This window comes from Balaenoptera physalus, assembly GCF_965194825.1.
Source record: "Balaenoptera physalus genome assembly, chromosome: 8".
Taxonomy (NCBI): Eukaryota; Metazoa; Chordata; class Mammalia; order Artiodactyla; family Balaenopteridae; genus Balaenoptera; species Balaenoptera physalus.
In genome coordinates, this window is record NC_138887.1 from 100,914,957 (window position 1) to 100,937,691 (window position 22,735).

The 22,735-nt window shown below is 45.0% G+C and overlaps 1 protein-coding gene across 4 annotated transcripts in view; it reads left to right on the forward strand.

Annotated features, from left to right (window-relative positions):
- The first annotated feature begins 46 nt into the window (after positions 1 to 46).
- Positions 47 to 22,735, forward strand: part of SMO (smoothened, frizzled class receptor) — a 45,313-nt gene continuing 22,624 nt past the window's right edge. Inside the window, exon 1 of one of the 4 annotated variants that reach the window (XM_082472971.1) lies at positions 47 to 655. Coding sequence is in view for 1 of the 4 variants with exons in the window: in XM_082472968.1 (XP_082329094.1) it covers positions 16,842 to 17,172 (331 nt within the window). In the remaining 3 variants the exon portion in view is untranslated. The other 3 variants (XM_082472970.1, XM_082472968.1, XM_082472969.1) reach the window with 3 other exon arrangements.

The window sequence follows — 22,735 nt, forward strand, 5'->3', positions numbered from 1 at the left end:
GGGGTAGAAGGGCCCGGCCGGTGGGCCCTCCCTCCAAGAGGGGACTGGACACTCTCCTAAACGCTACCGTACTTCCCCGGCCCCACCACTCACCCCAGCTCCCTCTAGCAGATGCACCATTCCCTTCCCACAACCCCGCCCCCTCCAGTCTAAATTCAAGAGAGTCCCCATTCGCATTTGGGAACGGCATAATTTTATCCCCAAACCTGACGTTAATTTTTTTTCCTAACTAAAATAATTTGCTACCCAAAACTTTCCGGATGGGTTAGGGAAGGATACATCTGTAAATCACGGTGTAGCCCTCTCGCCGGGAAGGGAAGGGGGGGAGGAGTGAGGAGGAGGAAGGCCATCTCTTCACTCCCAGTCTAGACCTTCTAGCCCTCTCCTCCATCTTTCTCTGAAAGAGCTGGGTACCGCGGCCCATTTTGCTTTAGTGAAGACCCAGAACAAAAATTTACAGCCGTGCGCAGGCCTTCCTCGTGCGAAGAAGAGCGGGCGAGCGCCGAGAGCAGGGAGGCCCGGCTGGCGCGTCGCGGGGCGGGGCCGGGGCGGGGCCCCGGGGCGCCGTGGGTGGTCCCCACCCCCGCGGCGGCTGGCCCGCGCCTCCCCCACCCCGCCCGCGAGGAGGGGCAGGGCTGCGTGACCCCACTTCCCGGTGAGTGTTCCCCCAAGTCTCCTAACCTAGCTCTGCAGTCGGGAAGCTCAGACTAGGGCCTTGGCCTGGCCGGGGAAAGATGGGAGAAGCCCTACCGCGCTGGGCAGAGCCTAGAGTTCTCTCCCCGCCCCCAGTTTCCCCTAAACCAGCCTTCTGCTCCTGGGAGGGCGCCTTTCCAGCAGCCGCCTGGGGCCCCAGCCAATGTTTAGCTCCAGCTAGTAACAGAACGGAAAGAAAAAATAAAATCTTTTTTTTTAAAAAGTAAGGGCCTTTTATTCTGGGAGAGAAGAGTAAAAAAGCGCGCTTTCTTAGTGCCAGAGAGTGGCATTTTATGCTCCTTCATTTGGTGATGCGGACCAGGAACTCGGTGTTAGGGAGCTGGGGTGATGCACCTTCCCGGTTCACCGATTTTGAGGAGCTTACCTGGTAGGGGGCTGTTTAAGCCCTTTTGGAGGAAAAGACCAGGAACGCTAGTCTGCAGAACCAGGATTCAAATCCAGAGTTTTTGAACTCCAAACTACACTTTTACTTAAGTCTCTACTGTCTCTCACTATCTAGCCTTCTGGGCTTGTATTGATACAAAAGGAGTCAGGAATTTCCCACCAAGTCCCAGGCCTTAAAAGACCCTGAGCTTTAAATGTTCAGGAGCTTATAGTGCAGTTCAGTGTTTTTACCTAGATTCGTTTCTCAGTGTCTTTTTAGCTTTCTTTCTCTTTGGCCTGATGCTGGGAGAGAAAATGCCCAGTTTTTTAAAGGTTTCTCAACATTATTTCACGTTTCAATTTAATTTGCTCCCTGAATTTCTATCAGTTTAAAAACCCTAGTCTCAACATGTGGGGTTAACACCAGTATCTTAGAACAGCTATCAAATCTAGGCCTCAAAGGTAGGTGAGTGGAAGAAGATTCTTGGGGCAGTGGAGATCAGGCTGGATGAGCAGAAGTGGACAGAAAGGGCCTGAAGGAGGGTGAAAATTTGTCTGGCATGACATGGCAAGAAAGGTACCCCTACGGTCTGTGGGCCTCAAACCCTACAATTTAAACAAGGACTTGAGTCCAGGAGTGCAAATTTTGCAGAATGTTCAATGAAATTCTAATTTCCTCTGTATTTGTTTTCTATTGCTGATGTAACAAATTACCATAAACTGGGTGGCTAGATTCAGCACAAATTTGTTATTTTACAGTTTTGGAGGTCAGAAATCTGAAATGGGTCTCACTGAGCTAAAACCAAGGTGTGAGCAGGGCTAAATTCCTTCTGGGGGCTCTAGAGAATCCACTTTCCAGCTTCTAGAGGCCATTTGCGTTCCTTGGTGCCTGGCCCCTCTTTCCATCTTTAAAGCACATAACTCCAGCCTCTGCTTCTGTGGTCACATCTCCTTTTTCTCTGACTTTGACTCTCCTATATCTCTCCTGTAGGACTCTTGTGATTAATTTGGGCCCACCTAGGTTATCCAGATTATCTGCCATTTTAAGATTCATTTTTTTTTAATTTTTAACTTTTTATTTTATATTGAAGTATTGTTGATTAACAATATTGTGTTAGTTTCAGGTGTACAACAAAATTATTCAGTTATACATATACATGTATCTGTTCTTTTTCAAATTCTTTTTAATTTAACCATATCTATAAAGTCCCTTTTACCATGTAAGGTATATACACAGAAGTTCTGGGATTAGGACATAGACATTTTGGGGTGGCTCTTATTCAGCCTGTCACATCCGCTTCCCACTACATGCATGACTTAAAGGTGGGGGAGATGTAGAAATGGACTGTTGTTGGATATTGGCAAGAGTTTGACGTAGGTGTTGTCTGGCCTTCATTCTAGTAATTACCTAACATTTATTGTGTGCTTGCTGTGTGTCGGGTACATATTTATTACAAAGTTTGATATGTGGGTCCTTTACTGTTTTCTAACTTGTTCTCATCCCAAAGACCAGATTTGTTAACAGAGCCAGGGACCAATTTCAAAAAAGGGGAACAGCGCAGCTTCTTCCACCAGAAGAGTTCTTCTGGTCCATTACTCTAAAAAGGTCAAGAGCATTTTGTAAACCCACTCCCCGCCCCCAAAAAAGTTAAGAGTAACTAGATACTCCAAATTGCCATAGATAAAACCCTCAGAGATGGATAACCACACTGTAGAACTGAGGTTGGAAGTTAAGCTCTAGAGTCCTCACTACCATGCCAGGGACCTGGTCAAGCAATCAGATGAATGGAATAGCATAGAGATTCCAGAAGAGTTTTTAATCATCAGTACTCACTGACTAGTAAACAAGAAGCAACACAATGATGAGAGGAAGGGGTAATCACTAATAAAAGTTGTTAGGACAAATGGATTACATTACAGAAGAGGAGTAACTCAGATTCATATCTCACATCATACACTGCAGTTCATTCCAGAAGGTAAAAGGATATTATAAAGCAAAATGAACAACAAAAATGAAAATCAGAATATTATCTGTGTCCTAGCTGTCGAGAACTAGAGTGGACAGCTTTTCAGTGCATCTGCCCAGCTCACAGGGATTCTTCCTTCTTTGGAAACTGGCCCCCTACCACCAAGCCATAAGGGTGAGTCTTGAGAAGCCATATTTGTACTATAAGACCTGGTCTCCTGGACAGAACTGACTGGATCAGGCTTGGGCACTGTATTAGTATCCTAGGGCTGCTATAACAAAGTATAGTTGACCCTTGAACAACGCAGGGGTTAGGGGCACCAACACCCCATGTAGTCGAAAATCCTGAGAACTTTACAGTTGGCCTTCTGTATTCACAGTTCCGCGTCTGTGGATCCAACCAACCCTGATCATGCAGTACTGTAGTACATATTTATTGAAAAAAATCCGTGTATAAGTGGACCAGTGCAGTTCAAACCCATGTTGTTCAAGAGTCAACTGTACCACAAACTGGGTAGCTTAAAACAGAACTTATTATCTCACAGTTCTGGAAGCCAGAAGTTTGAAATCAAAGTGTTGGCAGGGCCGTACTCCCTCTGGCCTCTAGGACAGGATTCTTCCTTGCCTCTTCCAACTGCTGGTAGCCCCAGGCATTCCTTGGCTTGTGGCAGCATAACTGCAACCTTTGCCTCCATCTTCACGTGGTCATCTTCCCTCTGTGTCCGTGTCCCAATTTCTTCTTATAAAGACACCAGTCGTATAGGAATAAGGGCCCACCCTACTGCTGTATGACCTCATCTTAACTAATTACATCTGCACCCACCCTGTTTCCAAATAAGGCCACATTCTGAAGTACTGGAGGGTTAAGGATTCAACATATCTTTTTTGGGGGAACACGATTCAACCCATAACAGGCATCTAACCTAAACTGTGCCAAATGGAGTTCCCTCTGTGGGACTTTGGAATTGAAAATGAGATTCTAGTCACAGCCTGGCCTGACTGGTCTGGTGGAGAAAGAAGAAAAAAGGAATCTGAGGCTCAGCTTCTTACACCTTATGGACTAAGTAGCAGAGAAAGTCTATTTACAGAAAGAGCAGAATGAAACACATTGGGGGTGGGGCAGAGAGGCAGAGAAAAGGGAGCCAAGGAAGGATACTCCTGGAAGCAGCTTTCACTGTGGTCCTACGATGTTTCTGCAGCTCCACGGCTGTCCTCCCTTGGATTCCCTGAGATGCTCTGTGTGCTTACAGAAAAGCCTGCTTTGTTTGCTTAAGGAAGCTCAACTTGGTTTCTGTTGCTTACAAGCAAAGCTAATAGCAAAGCTATAATCACAGTAAGATGCTATATTAGTTTTCTATTGCCGCTATAACACCTCACCACAAACTTAGTGCATAAAACTACACACGCTCATTATCATGCAGTTCTGTAGGTCAGAGTCTGATATGGGTCTCATCAGGCTAAAATCAAGATGCTGGCAGGGCTGCATTTCTTCGGGAGTTTCCAAGGGAGGATCTCTTTCCTTGCCTTTTCCAGCTTCTTGAAGTTCCGTTCTCCCATCTTCAAAGCCAGAAACAGCAGATCAAGTCCTTCTCACCACACTCTCTCTCTTGTTTTCTGCAGCTGGGGAAGGTTCTCGGCTTTTAAGAACCCATGTGAATAGATTGGGTCCACCTGCATGATCCAGGCTAACCTCCCCACCTCAAATCCTTAACCTTAATCACATCCATCTGCAAAGTCCCTTTTACCATGTGAGGCATCATATTCACAGGTTCTGAGGATTAGGATGTGGACATCTTTTTTTTTTGGTCTGCGTTGGGTCTTCGTTGCTGTGTGCGGGCTTTCTCTAGTTGCGGCGAGCAGGGGCTACTCTTCGTTGCGGTGCGAGGGCTTCTCATTGCAGTGGCTTCTCTTGTTGCAGAGCATGGGCTCTAGGCACGCGGGCTTCAGTAGTTGTGACTCGCGGGCTCCAGAGCGCAGGCTCAGTAGTTGTGGCGCACTGGCTTGGTTGCTCCACGGCACGTGGGATCTTCCCGGACCAGGGCTTGAACCCTGCATTGGCAGGCAGATTCTTAACCACTGCGCCACCAGGGAAGCCCCAGCATGTGGACATCTTTAGGACCCATTATTTTGCCTACCACAGATGCACAGTAAAATATATTGTGACCAGTTGTAACAAGATAGATGGCTGAGAGCTTAATGATCTTTCTTTGTACGGTTTCTTTTTCCTGTAAAATTTCTTCATTTTACATATTTGAACAACTCGGTCTGAAGCCTTGACCTCCTGAAGCTTTTTATGAGGAACACAGGGTCAATTCTGCCCAGATTCAAGGACCTTTATTTAGCTGCCTTCTCATAGCTGAAGCTTTAACTATCCCAGAAAGACTCTAAATGAAGATATATTCCCAGAAGTCCGGATTGGAGCAGGGAAGGAATGAACAGAATGGGATCAAATGCTTATTCCCCACTAGAGAACTGCATGTATTAAAATGTTATTACTGAAAAAGGCAATTGAAATTCCTCTAAATAGAGAGTCTGGGGTGGATACCGTGAAAAAGGTGTTTTCTGGCAGGAGGCTGTAAGGGCCAATTTGTGTTTAGACACAATAAACAAAATGTATACCTACAGGAAGGCAGGTAAACGCATGCATTCATTCAACAAAGATAATGTGCCAGGTGCCATTTTAGCAGTGGGCACACAATGGAGAACACAACAAGTTCCTGCCTTCGCTAAGTCTACTGGAGAAGACAGAGTTATACAAAATATGTTATATCTTATATATTACATATACTATGATGTCAGGTAGCGATATAGGCTAGGAAGAAAAAGCAGGCTCTGAGGGTAGAGACTGATGGAAGAGGTGCTATTTTGGATGAGGCAGTTAAAAATGCTTTCAATTTTTTTTTTTTTTTTTGCCGAGCCATGTGGCTTGCAGGATCTTAGTTCCCCAACCAAGGATTGAACCTGGGCCCTTGGCAGTGAAAGCTCAGAGTCCTGAGACTTCCCTGGTGGCACAGTGGTTAAGAATCCGCCTGCCGACCCAGCAATCCCACTACTGGGCACATACCCAGAGAAAACCATAATTCAAATAGACACATGGACACCAATGTTCATTGCAGCACTATTTACAATAGCCAGGTAATGGATGCAACCTAAATGCCCATCAACAGACGAATGGATGAAGAAGATTTGGTACATATGTACAATGGAATATTACTCAGCCATAAAAAGGAATGAAATTGGGTCATTTGTAGAGATGTGGATGGACCTAGAGACTGTCATACAGAGTGAAGTAAGTCAGAAAGAGAAAAACAAATATCGTATATTAACGCATATATGTGGAATCAAGAAAAATGCTACAGATGAACCGGTTTGCAAGGCAGAAATAGAGACAGATGTAGAGAACAAACATATGGACACCAAGGGGGGAAGTGGGGGGCAGGGTGGTGGAATGAATTGGAAGATTGGGATTGACATATATAAACTAATATGTATAAAATAGATAACTAATAAGAACCTGCTGCGTAATAAAGAAAGAAAGAATCCTCCTGCCAATGCAGGGGACACGGGTTCCATCCCTGGTCTGGGGAAGATCCCACATTCCGCGGAGCAACTAAGCCTGTGCACCACAACTACTGAGCCTGCACACCGCAACTACTGAAGCCCACACGCTCTAGGGCCTGTGCTCCATAACAAGAGAAGCCACTGCAATGAGAAGCCCGCTCACCACAACGAAGAGTAGCCCCTGCTTGTTGCAACTAGAGAAAGCCCGTGCGCAGCAACGAAGACCCAACACAGCCAAAAATGAAAAATAAAAATAAAAAATAAAAAAAGAATAAAGCTACTTTTTAAAAAAAAGCGCAGAGTCCTACCACTGGACTGTCATGGAATTCCAAAAAATGTCTTCAATTTTAAAAAATGATTTTATTCTGAAATAATTATAGACTCACAAGAGGTTGCAAGGAAATGTACAGGGAAGCCACATGCATTTTCCCTAACCTCATCCAATGTTGACATCTCATGCAATTATAGTATGATATCAAAACCAAGGAATTAACATTAGTGCAATCCACAGAGCTTATTCAGATTTCACCAGTTATACATGCAGTCATTTGAGTATGTGTGCATAGTTCTATGTAATTTTATCATATGTGTAGCCTTGAGTAATCATCACTACAATCAAGGTACTGAACTGCATATATGAATTATACCTCAATAAAGCTGTTACCAAAAAATACTCAATTGTGCCATCATCACAAGACATGTTGTTGGTGTTACCTCTTCATAACCACACCCATCCCTCCCCACCATCAGTAACCCCCGGCAACCACTAATTCATTCTCCATCTCTATAATTATGTTATTTCATGAATGTTACATAAGTGAAATCATGCAGTAGATATCCTTTGAGATTGGCTTTTTTCACTCGGCATAATTCCCTTGAGATCTGTCCAAGTTGTTATGTGTATCAGTAGTTCATCCCTCTTTATTGCTGGCTAGTGTTCCACGGTATGGATGTACCACAGTTTGTTTAACCATTCACTCATTAAAAGACATTTGGTTAGTTTTCCAGTTTTGAGCTATTACAGATAAAACTGCTATGAATATTGATGTACAAGTTCCTGCGTGGAAACAAGTCTCCGTTTCTTTTGGCTAAACGCCCAGGTGTGTGATTGTTTGGGTTGTATGGTAAGTGTATGTATGGTTTTTTCAGAAACTGACTGTTTTCCAGAGGGGCTGTATCATTTTATGTTCCCCAGCAATGTATGAGTGATCCAGTTTCTCCCCAGCCTTGCCAACACTTGGTGTTAATCATATTTTTCATTTTAGCCATTTTAATAAGTGTGTCGTGATTATCTCATTGTGGTTTAATTTGCATTTCTCTAATGACTAATGATGTTGAATATCTTTTCATGTACTATTTGTCACCTCTATAGTCCCTTCAGTGAGAATATATTTTGCCCATTTTCTAATGAGATTGTTTGTTTTTTTAATGCTGAGTCTTGAGAGTTCTTTATGTATTCCAGATTCTAGATCTTTATCAGATATGTGATTTGCAAATATTTTCTCCCAGTCTATAATTTTTCTTTTCACTCTCTTAACAGTGTCTTTTGCAGAACTAAACTTTTTAAAATTCTGATAAGGTCTAATTTATCTATTTTTTTTCTTATGGGTCATTCTTTTGGTATCAAGTCTAAGAATTCTTTGCCTAGTCATAAGTCCTGAAAATTTTCTCCTATGTTCTTTCCTAGAAGTTTTATAGCTTTACATTTACATGATTCATTTTGAGTTAATTTTTGTATAAGCTGCAAAGTTTAGGTTGAGTTTCATATTTTTGCTTATGGATGTCTAATTTCTCCAGCACCATTTATTGAAAAGGTTCCCTCTTCCATTGAATTTCTTTTGCTACTTTGTCAAAAATTAACTGGGCATATTTGGGGGCATATTTATGAATTCTCTATTCTGTTCCATTAATCAGTGTATCTATCTTTCTGTCAGTACCACACTGTCTTGATTACTATAGCTTTATAGTAAGCTTTAATATCAAATTATTCCTCCCACTTTATTCTTCTTTTCCAAAAACTATTTTGGCTATACTAGGGCCTTTCACTTTCCATATAACTTTTAGAATAAGCTTGTCTATGTCTATAGAGAAATTTGCTGAGATTTAGATAGTATTGAGGTTTAGGGGAATCAATTTAGGGAAAATTGACATCTTTACTACGTTGAATCTTCTTATCTATGAACACGGTGTGTCTCTCCAAGGATTTAGGTTGTCTTTTCATTCCTTTAATCAGCATTGCGTAATTTTCACCATACAGGTCTTGTACATATTTTTGGTAGGTTTATACTTAAGTATTTCATCTTCTTTGGAGCAATTATAAGGAATGCCTTCTTGAGGAGGGTTAGTTGAACAGAGACTCGAGTGAAGTGAGAACATGAGAGCAAACAAGAGTGCAAAGGTCCTGAGGCAGGCGTTTGCTTGGTGTGTGTAAGGACCAGCAAAATGAACAGCATGTTTGAGATGGAGTGAACTAGAAAAAGAGTAGCAGCAAATGAGATCCAGGAGGTTGCCAGGGGTCGACAGGGCCTCGGTGAAGTCACGATGAGATCTTGGAATTTACCCTGAGTGTGATGAGATGCCATTAGAGAGTTCTGAGCACAGGAATGATATGATCTGCCTTACGTTTTAGAAGGATCACCCTGGCACCTGACTGGAGAATCGGCTGTAGAAGGGTACAGGGAAAGAGAGGGCTCTGTTAGGAAGCTCTTGGAGTGGCCCAGGAGATAGATGATGGGAGCTCCAAACTGGCTGGCAGCTGTGGAGGTGATGAAGAGTAGTTGGAGTCTAGACATATTTTGAAGGTGTAGCTGACAGGATATGCTGATGGATTGGGTGTGGGTTGTTAGAAAAAGAGAAGAGTCAAGGATGAGTCAAAGGTTCTTGGCCTGGGTGCAGCTGGGTAAATGGTGGTGCCATTTATTGAGGAGAGGAAAATTACATTCTTTTTTGGTTTGTTTTTCTTTCTTTTTTAAAAATTGAAGTATAGTTGATTTACAATGTTGTGTTAATTTCTGCTGTACAGCAAAGTGATTCAGTTATACATGTATACATTCTTTTTTAATATTCTTTTCCCTTATGGTTTATCATAGGATACTGAATATAGTTCTCTGTGCTATACAGTAGGACCTTGTTGTTTATCCATTCTATATACAAAAGCTTACATCTGCTAACCCCAACCTCCCACTCCATCCCACCCCCTCCCCCTTGCACCTACCAGTCTGTTCTCTATGTCTGTGATTCTGAAAAACTATATTCTTTAGTATAAAAGCAGAACTGTCACCACCGAGAAAAGACCTAAAACCTGAAATCACAGTGTACAGTCACAGACTGAAATGGGGCAAGATTACCCTTTCCCAAACCAGCCCCATTTCTACACTGTTGGCTACCGGTTGGACTTACAGGAATCACTGAAATGGCACCATAGGTTGGATGTTGGAGATGAAAAAAGGAAAGTGAAACCAAAAGTTATTAAGTACTTAAGGACCAAGCTTTTCACTATTACATCATATTAATCTTCATTAGATTCCTTATAGCTAAGTAGTAATATGCTTACTTTTTCTTTTTAAAAAAGTTATGGTAAAGTATATATAACTTAATAGTTATCATTTTAACCATTTGTAAGTTTACAATTCAGTGGCATTAAATATACTTATAATGTTGTATAATCATCACCACTATCTCAATCCAAGACTTTTCATCATCCCCAACAAAAACTGTACCCATTAAACAATAACTCCCCTTTCCTCCCTCCCCTCTAGCCCTTAGTAAACAATATTCTATTTTCTGTCTCTATGAATTTGCCTATTCTAGGTAGCTCACATAAGTGGAATCATTCAATCTTTGTCCTTTTATGTCTGGCTTATTTCATTGAAAATAATGTTTTCAAGGTCCATACATGTTATGTATCAAAATTTCATTCATTTTTATGGCTAATTAATATTCCACTGTATGTACGGTCGTCCCTTAGTATCCACAGGGAATTGGTTCCAGGACCTCAGATACCAAAATCCTCAGAGTCCCTGGTTGGCCCTCCATATCCATGGTTCTGCACCTGCAGATACAACCAACCTTGGATCATGTAATACTGTAGCATTTATTGAAAAGAATCCGCTAATAAGTGGACCCCCGCAGTTCAATCCTGTGTTGTTCAAGGGTCAACTGCGTATACCACATTTTATTTATCCGTTCATCTATCGATGGACGCTTAGATTGTTTCTGCCTTTTGGCTATCGTGAATAGTGCTGCTATGACCATTGGTATACAAGTATATGTTTGACTTCCTGCTGTCAGTTCTTTTGGACATATACCTAGGAGTGGAATTGCTGGGTTATATGGCAGTTCTATGTTTAGCCTTTGGAGAAACTACAAAACTTTACCACAGCAGTTTCATCATTTTACATTCCCACCATCAGTACACAAGGTTCTTAATTTCTTTATGTCCTTGTCAACACTTGTTATCTTGTCTGTGTGTGTGTGTTTTTTTAATAGCCATCCTAGTAGTTGTGGAGTGGTACCTCATTGTTGTTTTGATTTGCATTTCTCTAATGACTAATGGTGTTGAGCATCTTTTCATGTGCTTATTGGCCATTTGTATGTCTTTGGAGAAATGTCTGTTCAAGTCTTTGGCCCTTTTTAATTGGGTTGTTTTGTTGTTGCTGTTGTTGAGTTTTAGGAGTTCTTTATATATTCTGGATATTAATCCCTTATCAGATATATGATTTGCAAGTATTTTCTCCCATTCTGTTGGTTGTCTTTTTGCTTTAATAATAGTATCTTTTAATGCACCAAAGTCCTTAATTTTGATGAAGTCCCATTTATCTATGTTTTCTTTTATTGCCTATAATTTGGGTGTCCTATCCTTAAAATCATTGCCAAATACAGTGTCATGCAGATTTCCCCCAGTTTTCTTCTAAGATTTTTGTAGTTTTTAGCTCTTAAATTTAGGTCTTTAATCCATTTTTAATTAATCTTTGTTTATTGTGTAAGGTAAGGGTACAACTTCCTTCTTTTGCATGTAAATATCTAGTTTTCCCAACATTTCTTTTGAAAAGACTGTCGTTCTCCCACTGAATAGTTTTGGTACCCTTCTAGAAAATCAATTGGCCATATATGTAAGGGTTTATTTTTAAGCTCTCTATTCTATTCTATTGGCCTATATGCCTCTCCTTCTGACAGTATCATAGTGGGGTTTTTTGTTGTTGTTTTTAATACATTTTTATTTATTTGTTTATTTTTGACTGCGTTGGGTCTTCGTTGCTGCACGCGGGCTTTCTCTAGTTGCGGTGAGCGGGGGCTACTCTTTGTTGTTGTGCGTGGGCTTCTCATTGTGGTGGCTTCTCTTGTTGTGAAGCATGGGCTCTAGGCGTGTGGGCTTCAGTAGTTGTGGCTCGTGGGCTCAGTAGTTGTGACTCACGGGCTTCAGTAGTTGTGGTGCGTGGGCTCTAGAGTGCAGTCTCAGTAGTTGTGGCACACGGGCTTAGATGCTCTGCGGCATGTGGGATCTTCCCGGACCAGGGCTCGAACCTGTGTCACCTGCATTGGCAGGCAGATTCTTAACCACTGCACCACCAGGGAAGCCCTATCATAATGTTTTAATTGCTGCAGCTTTGTAGTAAGTTTTAAAATTGTGAAGTTTAAGTCCTCTAATTTTATTTTGTTATTTTTATTTTTTTATTAATTAATTTATTTTTGGCTGTGTTTGGGTCTTTGTTTCTGTGCGAGGGCTTTCTCCAGTTGCGGCGAGCGGGGGCCACTCCTCATCGCGGTGCACGGGCCTCTCACTGTCGCGGTCTCTCGTTGCGGAGCACAGGCTCCAGATGCGCAGGCTCAGTAGTTGTGGCTTACGGGCCCAGTTGCTCTGCGGCATGTGGGATCCTCCCAGACCAGGGCTCGAACCCGTGTCCCCTGCATTGGCAGGCAGACTCTCAACCACTGCGCCACCAGCGAAGCCCCCTCTAATTTTATTAATCTTTTTTCAAGATTGTTTTGGCCATTCAGGGCCCCTTGTAATTCTATATGTATTTCAGGATCGATCCACTTCTCCATTTCTGTGAAAAAGGCTGTTGGAATTTTCATAGGGATTGTGTTAAATCTATAGATTGTTTTGGGTAGTATTAACATCTTAACATTGCTAAGTCTTCGTATCCATGAACACAGAATGTCTTTTCATTTATTTAGGTCTTCTTTAATTTCTTTCAGAAACCTTTTGTAGTTTTCAGTGTACAAGCCTTTCACCTCCTAGGTTAGATTTATTCTTAAATGCTTAATTCTTTTAGATACTTTGTAAATGGAATTGCCATCATAATTTCCTTTTCAGAACATTCATTTCTGATGTACTGAAATACAACTGATAATATCTCATTTTTATAAAGAAAGAAATAGGGACTTAGACTAAGTTGTTCAGAGGTTGGCTAGTCAGGTCTCTAACTCCAAATCGACTGTACTCCTTCTCTGAGGATGTAGCTTATCTAGCTCCTTTCCCATTTTGTCCTTTCCCTCTGACTGATGCTCTTCATTGTAAAATAAGAAACACGGGAAAAAAGAAAGAACTGGAGCACTACAACAATTATGCTCCAAATTCTGGCAGGTGTGACAACTGAACCGTGAGGAAGCAACTAAGGTCTCAAGGATACCCAGGGATAGCCCACAGATACTTTCATGTTCATTCTTTTCAAGTGGAGGGCCCAGAGGCAAATAACAAAGAGTCAACATTGAATGTGTGACCTCAAAATGCCAAAATATTTGGTGAGAATGACTCAGAAATCAAGAAGCTACTTGCGGCAAATCAAGTACTGTAATACACTGTCACACAGGATAGCTTCTCTTGAACCTGACAAAAGGACTGTGTTACGACATGTACACAGGGTTAAGACTCTGGAGGAACTGGGCGGTGGTGGCTCAGGCTCAGGAGAGGAGCAGTTCTCACCCTGCTACCATGAGGTTGGAGAACAGGAGTATGTCAGATCACTCAGAGGAGTCTCTAAAAGACACTGGCGGGGGCTTCCCTGGTGGCACAGTGGTTAAGAATCCGCCTGCCAATGCAGGGGACACGGGTTCGAGCCCTGGTCCAGGAAGATCCCACATGCCACGGAGCAACTAAGCCGATGCGCCACAACTACTGAGCCTGCACTCTAGAGCCCGTGAGCCACAACTACTGAGCCTGCCTGCCGCAACTACTGAAGCCCACCCGCCTAGAGCCCGTGCTCCACAACAAGAGAAGCCACTGCAGTGAGAGGCCCGTGCACGGCAACGAAGACCCAACACAGCCAAATATTAATTAATTAATTAATTAATAATAAAAAAAAAAGACACTGGCGGTCTTGGTATGCCTGAAGGAGGGGATGGATGGGCTTTCTCCAGGACCTTGAATGCCATTCAGGAACCACCAGGAAATCCTCTCTTCCATAGTCCCCAGTGAACATTTTCCATCCTCTCCTGAACCTGATGTCTGACAGGATCCTGAATCTCCACTTCCTGGAGAGTGAGTCTCAGGGAGTTGAGAAATTAGCACATCTTCTCCCTCCTCCTGAAGGGAAGAACATTCTGGATGGAAGACAACACCGTAGGCTCTTCTCAATCTCTAGAATAAAGGTTCTATATTACAATGATGTGATTCTTCCACAAAAGATTCTTCTGCTTCCCAAGAAATCCCAGACAAGGGATGGTACAGCCTTCATACTTGAAGAATTGCTAACATTTTTAGGCAGAAAGGTAAGGGGCTGCCTGAGCATATGCATAGGTTTCTCCCTCATGCATGGACTACGGAGAAAATCCCACAGGGCTTCAAAGCTGCCACAGTAACAACCAGATAGAAAACAAGTGGAGAAAGTTCCTAAAGCAAAGCAACGGTGTGGTATCAGGCAACCTTCTCTGTGGCTCAAACTTTAGACATAACAGCCATTTCATTTATATCACAGAAAAAAAATAAATAACTGAGGTAGGTCATAATGTTTTAAATTATTTTTCCAGTAGGAATATTACACCCTGATGACATAGACTATTCCCACTTCTTCCACAAATCACCAGCGACTTCCCTCAAAATGGTCTCTTGTCTCCAGACTCTTGCCCTTCGTACCATCCTCACATTGACTGATTAATGTTCTTAAACATATCACTCCTCTGATCAAAATTTTTCACTGTTTCCTATTGCCAGTGTAATGAAACCTTAATTCCTCTGTATGTCATTTGCGGTTTCCTACCAGTCAGTTTCCCTGCTTACCCCCTACTATGTCCTGATTGCCAGGCTGGTCATGCTCTGAGCTATAGTCATAGTTTCCTCCACTTGTAATGCCAGCTGGGCTTCTCTCTACTTTTCTAACTCTTCCTACTCACTTTTCAGAGCTGGATTCAAATCCCACCTCCTCCACTGCTACCCACACTGACCTTTTCCTGCTATAAATTCCTATAGTACACTCACTGTACACCTCATTTTGGCAGCTTATTTATCGAGTGGTTAATATTGCATGCCTGACTGCACTGGATGCTTTGTGGATACAGAGAATAGAATAAGGTCCTTGCCCTAGAGGAGGAGACTTTGCTGCTTTGTCGTAGTATATTACTGTTTCTTGAGGGCAAGCCTTGACTCCACAGTAAAACTCCAAGTTCTCAAGTTCTTCAAGTATGTCATGCCTATCACAGTGCTACATACATCCCAGGATTTCAGAAAAAGACTTGCTAAATTGAATTGAATCCTCTCTCTCTCTCTCTCCCTCCCTCTCTCTGTCTCTAGGGCTTATGTAACACTTGAGGATGGTAGCTGAAGTGAAATAGCTAATTTGCTCTAAAATGGCCAAACCTAACAGAACTAGTTCACTTGGGCTAGGCTGAAGGGGTAGCGGCAGTGGTAAGAAAGGAAAAGCCACCCTAGTGTGCTGCCCCATCAGCAACATGGAAAAGTTGCTCAATGCAAGTCCACTCTCCAGCTGGACCCCTGGTTACTAAGAGGTGGAAACCACTGCAGGGTGAAATCAAATTCCGTGACTGAAAACATGACAAGCAAAGGAGTGAGAAAAGGCAAAATAAGCAGAGTAGGGAAGGAGAGCAGCATAAACTTCCTTGGCCAGACTATGAGCAGCAAAGGGCCATCAAAGAGGGACTGGCCTCCTTTGGACATAACTAAAGACACGCCAGGCCAGCTGTTGGCAACCACAGTTCAGAGGTTCACACATTTGTAGCAATAAAGTCTTGATGCTGGCACTTTTGGTATCCAGACACCTGCTCCCCGAGGTAACAGCAGTGGGGGGCAGCTGCCCTGAGTGACTCTGAGGTAGACTCTCACACAGGTCCTGAACTGGAAGGACTCGGACGAGTGGGAACCCCAAACCCCGGTCTTCTCCATGGGGCCCTAGGACAAGTTGAAAGATTTAACGCAAAGCAGAAAAGACTGGCGGGTTGGGGAGCAGGGCGGGATGTAACAGAGGCTTCAGGCACCCCCTGCCTCTCCCACCGTAAACCAGAGGAGTCCTCTCCCTGCAGACGACCGGGCTGAACGATCCTCAGGCCAGTCAAGGTGACTGCTGAGTCTTGTGGCAACTACTGGCCACGATTGCCACCCATCTCTTGCCCCGAGGCAGTGGCGGGGTCACCAGAGCCCCTGGTCCGGGCCTCTCCGGGCGCCCGGGACGCTGAAGCTCGAGCTCCTCCTCTTCCCTCCCTCGGCCAGTCCCTCCCCCAGCCGTAGAAGAGGGGGGGCCGGGCTTGGCTCGGCGAGGCCCGTGCATTCCAGAGAGTCGAGCGAGCTAGAGCAACAAAGGAGCCGGGTAGTTGGCGGGGAGAGTCCCGGGGCTGCGGCACAGTACAGCCAAGTGGGCGTCTGGGCCGCAGGCTGGCGCGAGGGTGGAGCCGGGAACCTAGTCCAGCACCCCCGGCCCGCGCCTGGCCTCCATCGCGGGGCCGGGAGGTGGTTTTAATGGTGGGAGAAGGAATGGGGCTAGAGATTGGGGGCCCAGGGGGCTCCCGCAGCTGAAGATAACTAGGATTGCCAGGGGAAGGGGTAGAGAGTTGTGCATCCCGGCCCGAGCCTCCACCGCCCAACATGGGCCCCGGGTTCCAAAGTTTGCGAAGTTGGGCGCCTAGGGCCCGCGGCGCGCGGAGCGTCCGGGGGGGCCCGGCACCGGACTCGCGGGGCGCACAGGTCGCCTGAGCTGCCCCCGAGGCCCCAAGAGTTGCGCGTGTGGCCTGGGGGCTCCGGAGAGCGGGCGGGGGCGCCAGGGCTTCTGCTGAGTTGGCGGGTTTGGCCATGGCCGCTGCCCGCCTCGCACGGGGGCCGGCGCTCCTGCTCCTGGGGCTGTTGCTGCTGCTGCTGCTGGGGGGCCCGGGCCGGGGGGCGGCCTTGAGCGGGAACGCGACCCGGCCTGGGCCGCGGAGCGCGGGCGGGAGCGCGAGAAGGAGCGCGGCCGTGACCGGCCCTCCGCCGCTGCTGAGCCACTGCGGCCGGGCCACCCCCTGCGAGCCGCTGCGCTACAACGTGTGCCTGGGCTCGGCGCTGCCCTACGGGGCCACTTCCACTCTGCTGGCCGGGGACTCGGACTCCCAGGAGGAAGCACACGGCAAGCTGGTGCTCTGGTCGGGTAAGCGCGCGGGAGCCGGAGCCGGGGGTTTGTGGTGATGGGATGCGGGCATTCTCGGAAAGAATAGGCTCAAGCCTGAGCTTTTGAGAGGGCGGGAGCAGCGCCCGGGAGAGTTGCAAGAACGGAGTCTGAAACTTTGGGGGCAGGCTGTATGCAGGATGGGACCGTCGGTGATGAGGCGGGAGGGCGAGGAAGTTGAGGAAGCGGATCACAAAGGCCTGAGCAGGGTGGGTTAGCAAAGGAAAAGGGGGAATGAGGGGCCCGAGAGCGAGGGGGATGGTGGCTCTGAGCCACAGGAAAGGACTTTTTTTTTTTTTTTTAAGAAAAGGAGATGCTCCACGTAGGTGCCACTATGGAAGCGGGGTCCTCGGGAATTCAAGGAGGTGTTTAGACCTTGGAGAAGAGACTGGGAAATCGAATTGACAGGAAAAAGGGAAAGATGGGGGTAGAAGATTTAGGCATTGAGGGAGAGGGTGGGGGAAAAGAACTGAGTGAAATTTGTGAAGGGTAAGAAACCCCTGGTGATGAGTAATTAAAAGGTAACCAGAAAGTTCCAGAAATCTTGTTTTGGGAGACAGAAGTCCAGTGATCGTGTCTTGCTTTGACAGGTGATTTCAGTTTCCTCATCTGAAAAATGGGGACTCGGTTCCTTGTCTGAGGTTGTGAAGGAATGAGACTATTCCTTCATTCATTCCTTCATGGATTCCTAACCCATTATTTGTGGGTTCCTTGGAAGTTTGGACCCTCAGGCTGGTCTGGGCTGAGGAAGGACACTTAAGTGTGGGATGTCTAGAGCCCCCTGGATACTTTCATGGTGGTCTGAGGTCCCAGAACCCTCACCTCATGGTGGGATTATGACCCAGCCTGAAAAACTGCAGACGGAACCCAAGCAGGTCCTTCTTTAGCAGTGTGGAGTGGATTAGCTCCCCACCTGTCACTCTTCTGGGCTGGGGACCTAAAGAGAAGGGGAGGGAACTGGCCTTGCCATCCCTTGCTTGTAGCTAGGGTGACTCCAAAATTGTCCTTGAAGAAACAGGAAATAAAATCAAAAGGCAGGAGCAGACCTGGCAACCTCCGTCTTTTGATAGGCCTTGGATGCCCCACATCTCAGTTCTGCCCCAGGGACGGGTAAGGATCCTGATAGGGGAGTGTTTGTAGGCTGCCTGTCATTGTCAGGTTGGCCACTAGAGTTCTCAGAGTCTTTGCCGGATGTTGGACAAAGTCATGTCATTCCTGGCTTGGTACAGATGCCAGAGGAAGAACCTGGAGGATGGTACCCATGGTGGAGCCACATCCTTTGTGGGTAACAGGTTCTAAAGTCAACATGTAGGCAGAAACCATGTGTAATCAACAGTAGCTTTGAAAAATCCATAAATGGCCACAACATAAGGTCTATGTGATTTTGCATACATACTCTTTTATGGTAATATGTTTGTATGAATGTGCAACATATAGTAATGTACAGTATATAAGAAGGGGCATACATAGAAAATATAATTTTAGTTTTTAAAATTACATAAATGCAAAAGAGCAGAAGAGGGAAAGGATTTTTAAAAATACACAAAAGAAAGGTATAAACAAGGTTTCTTTGAGTTTAGGAGCCAGCTGTATGGAAAATTTAAATGTCTCAGCACTAGGACTTCCCTGGTGGCGCAGTGGTTAAGAAATCCGCCTGCCAATGCATGGGACACGGGTTCGAGCCCTGGTCTGGGAAGATCCCACATGCCGTGGAGCAACTAAGCCCGTGTGCCACAACTACTGAGCCTGTGCTCTAGAGCCTGCGAACCACAACTGCTGAGCCCGCGTGCCACAACTACTGAAGCCCGCGCACCTAGAGCCCGTACTCCACCACAAGAGAAGACACCTCAAATGAGAAGCCTGCGCACTGCAGCGAAGAGTAGCCCCTGCTCGCCGCAACTAGAGAAACCCTGCGTGCAGCGACGAAGACCCAACGCAACCAAAAAATAAATAAATAAATGTTCCTTTAAAAAAAAAAAGTCTCGGCACTAGAATCTCACCCAGTTCTGAGTTGCTCACACTATGAGAGAATATGTGTTCATTCTCTCTCTCTCTTTTTATTTATTTTGCAGGGGCCCATGGTCGAATTCTCCTAAATTAAGTGCATGTGTGATGCTGCCCTTCTGTAGTTACCATCAAATCAGACAGAAAGGGTATGAACCTCTCTCCAGCCCATACTCCTGAGAGCAGCTGCTGAGCAGGCAGAAGTGGTTTTGGCAGGAAAGTTGAGGAGTCAGAACCATCCGCTGGCTGTGTAGGTTCGAACCTCACTAGCTGTGGCTCTGGTGGGGCAGGGTCCTGCAGGGGTGCCGGCACTGAACCCTGGTCCTTACTTCATTCTGAGCTCTTCTTTGCTGCCACCCTTCATCTCTCAGCTCAGTCCCATTCCCATATGTGTTCTGGGTGTTCTTTTTCTGTGTCTGGTCTTTCTGCTGGATGTTTTATATGAAGTAGGGCCAGAAGCAGGAGTTGGTGCCAGCTGGGTCAGTGGGCGGGTAGTGAACTGGAGCCGAGTGTGAGAATCACAGACAAGCCTTCTGCTGGGGGTTCTGGCTAGTGATTTGTCCTGTCCTGAGCTGGTGGTCTTGATTTGGCTTTGGACGTGGTCAGTGTCATCTGGCTCTTGGAGGTGTTTTTGTGGGTGAAGATGATTTAGGTTGTCTTCATCTGTAAACTTTTGAAAGTAGAGACTTCTTTACTTTTTTAAAAGTCTCAGAGTTCTGAGTACACAACTGTCCACTCATTCATTCACTTAGGTGTCGGGTGCTTGCTGTATGTCATTCTGGATCAGGTTCTGGGGCAGATAAAGACAAAGAATACCGAAAAAAAAAAAATAGACAAAGAATTCAGACAGGATCCAAAGACAGATAATTAAACAGGCTTTAGCAACACCTCTGAGAGGTATTGTGACCGGGTGGGATGCTGAATGAACACAAAGGACTCTGGAGAGCAAGGGAAGACCCCCAGAGGAACTGACATTTAACCCACAACCTGAGAAATAAGTAGGAATTACTGGGGCCAAGGAAGATTTGGGTGGGAAGGATAGGAAGAGGGTATAGCATGCACATAGGTGTAGAGGTGAGAGGGCTTGGTACTTTTAAGGAAGTATAAAAATTTCAGTAGAGCTGGATCAAAGCATTTGAGGGATAGGATTATAAGAGATAAGACCTAGAGAATTAGAAAATAAAGGGATTCATACCCCATATTAGGAAATTTGGTTGTTTTCCAGAAGATAGTGTGGAGCCACTGAAGGCTTTTAAGCAAGAAAGAGATGTAATCATGTTTGCATTTTAGACCGATCTCTTTGAGTACTGTGTGAAGAAGCCACAGGAGGAGGGAAATCCTGGAGCCTGTTTGCTTGTTTAGGGGATGGTTGAAGTAGTCCAGCTGAGAGATGATGGCGGTCAGGACCGGAGTAACAGCTTGGAGGAAGTGGACAGATCCTGGAGTTTCAGAGGTAGAACCAATGGGACTTGCTGATGAGCGAGCAGGAGGACCCAGGTTTTAGGCTTGGATGGAAGGTGGTGTCATTCCCTTTCGCTAAGCTGGAGAATGCTAGAGAAGGAGGAGGTTTAGGAAGAAAGTATGGGCCATGTGAATTAGAGGCCTTCATTGGACGTCTATGTGGAGATTTCCAGCAGATCTGGAATAAGAGTTGCTGAAGAGAGGTACCCACTATGAGCTTCCTCAGCCTAGATTGCTGAGCCTTTGGAAGCATGCCATCAAGTGAGGAAGTTTGCAGCTGAGGTTGGGCCAATTTCTAGGTTTATATAGAACTCAGGTCTGTCTCTCCTATATCTTTCCACTCTCTTGACTTGGGCTTCTTCAGGCACTCAGCATCTTTCCCCAGGATAGCTTGAAATGTCTCCTCTCAGGCATTCCAAGCTGACCAGACAAACATACTATCCAGGCCATGGTCCACCTTCAGCCAAATCTGGTTGGTTTGGTAAATGGGGCAAGAAAGCAGAGAGACCTGCGGCTGGCAAGAGAAACAGGTCCCTGAGAGCCAGCACGTAGCCTCTTTGACCACTGCTGTGCTGTGTGTGCGCACAGGGGTGTGCGGCCCTGTCACCCAGCCGGGGGCAGCCAGTGGGAAAGAGCTGGAGAAGCTGGGTGGAGTTTCTCATTTGCCTAGACACCTAGTTGAGAGACTGAGAGGAGGTCTGTTGTTGGTGATGGTAGGTTGTTTGCAGGGGCAGATCAGGAAGAATTTCCTTAGAGCTGTTCTCAAACCTGGGTGATGATCAGAATCATTCTAAAAATACACATTTTTAGAAAGTATAAAAATACAGAGAAATACCCACGGGCCCAAGTTTTCATTTTTGCGTCAGATTGTTAAATTTTTAATTGTGAAATGTAGCATGTATACAGAAGGTGAATAAGACACAGAGGTACTAAATAACAAATAATTATAAAGTGACACCTGAGTCAAGTGATGGTGGGGGCCCCCCCAGGAGCTCCCTCTTTGTTTTTTCCAATCACATCCCCCTCCCTCCTCTTCTAGAAGTAACCATTGCCCTGATGTTTTTGATAATTGTTTCCTCTTTCCTCCATAGTTTTACCATCTAGTTTTGGAATCCCTAAACAGTATATTTCAGTTTTGCATGTTTTTGAACTTTATACAAATGGAATCATGCTGTGTGTATTCTTTTATGTCATTTCTTTTGCTCTACATTATTTTGTAAAATTCATCCATGTTGTTGCAGCTTATTTTTCATTGCTGAATAGTATTCCATTGTAGAATACATCATAATTTATTTATCTATTTTGTTGTTTTTAAACATTTTTTAAAAATAGTTGTTCATTTATTTAGGCTGCGCCAGGTCTTAGTTGCGGCACGCAGTATCTCTTAATTGCGGCACGCAGGATCTCTTAATTGCGGCATGCATGTGGGATCTAGTACCCTGACCAGGGCTCGAACCCAGGCCCCCTGCATTGGGAGTGTGGATTCTTACCCACTGGACCATCAGGGAAGCCCTACCACTTCTAGTTAACAATGTCCTGGAGGTGTCTACTGAGCCCGTGCACCTAGAGCCCATGCTCCACAACAAGAGAAGCCACCACAGTGAGAAGCCCACGCACCACAATGAAGAATAGCCCCTGCTCGCTGCAACTAGAGAAACCCCATGCGCAGCAACGAAGACCCAACGCAGCCAAAAATAAAATAATATGGCCATTTAAAAAAAAAGAAAAGAAGTGGTAATAGTAGCAGCACTGGGACCTCCTTGGAGGTCCAGTGGTTAAGACTTCACCTTCCAGTGCAGGGGATGCGAGTTCGCATGGTCGGAGAGCTAAGATCCCACATGCCTTGTGGCCAAAATACCAAAAACAGAAAACGGAAGCAATATTGTATGAATGGATAAAGAAGATGTGGCACATATATACAATGGAATATTACTCAGCCCTAAAAAGAAATGAAATGGAGGTATTTGTAGTGAGGTGGATGGAGTTAGAGTCTGTCATACAGAGTGAAGTAAGTCAGAAAGAGAAAAACAAATACAGTATGCTAACACATATATATGGAATCTAAGGAAAAAAAAAAAAG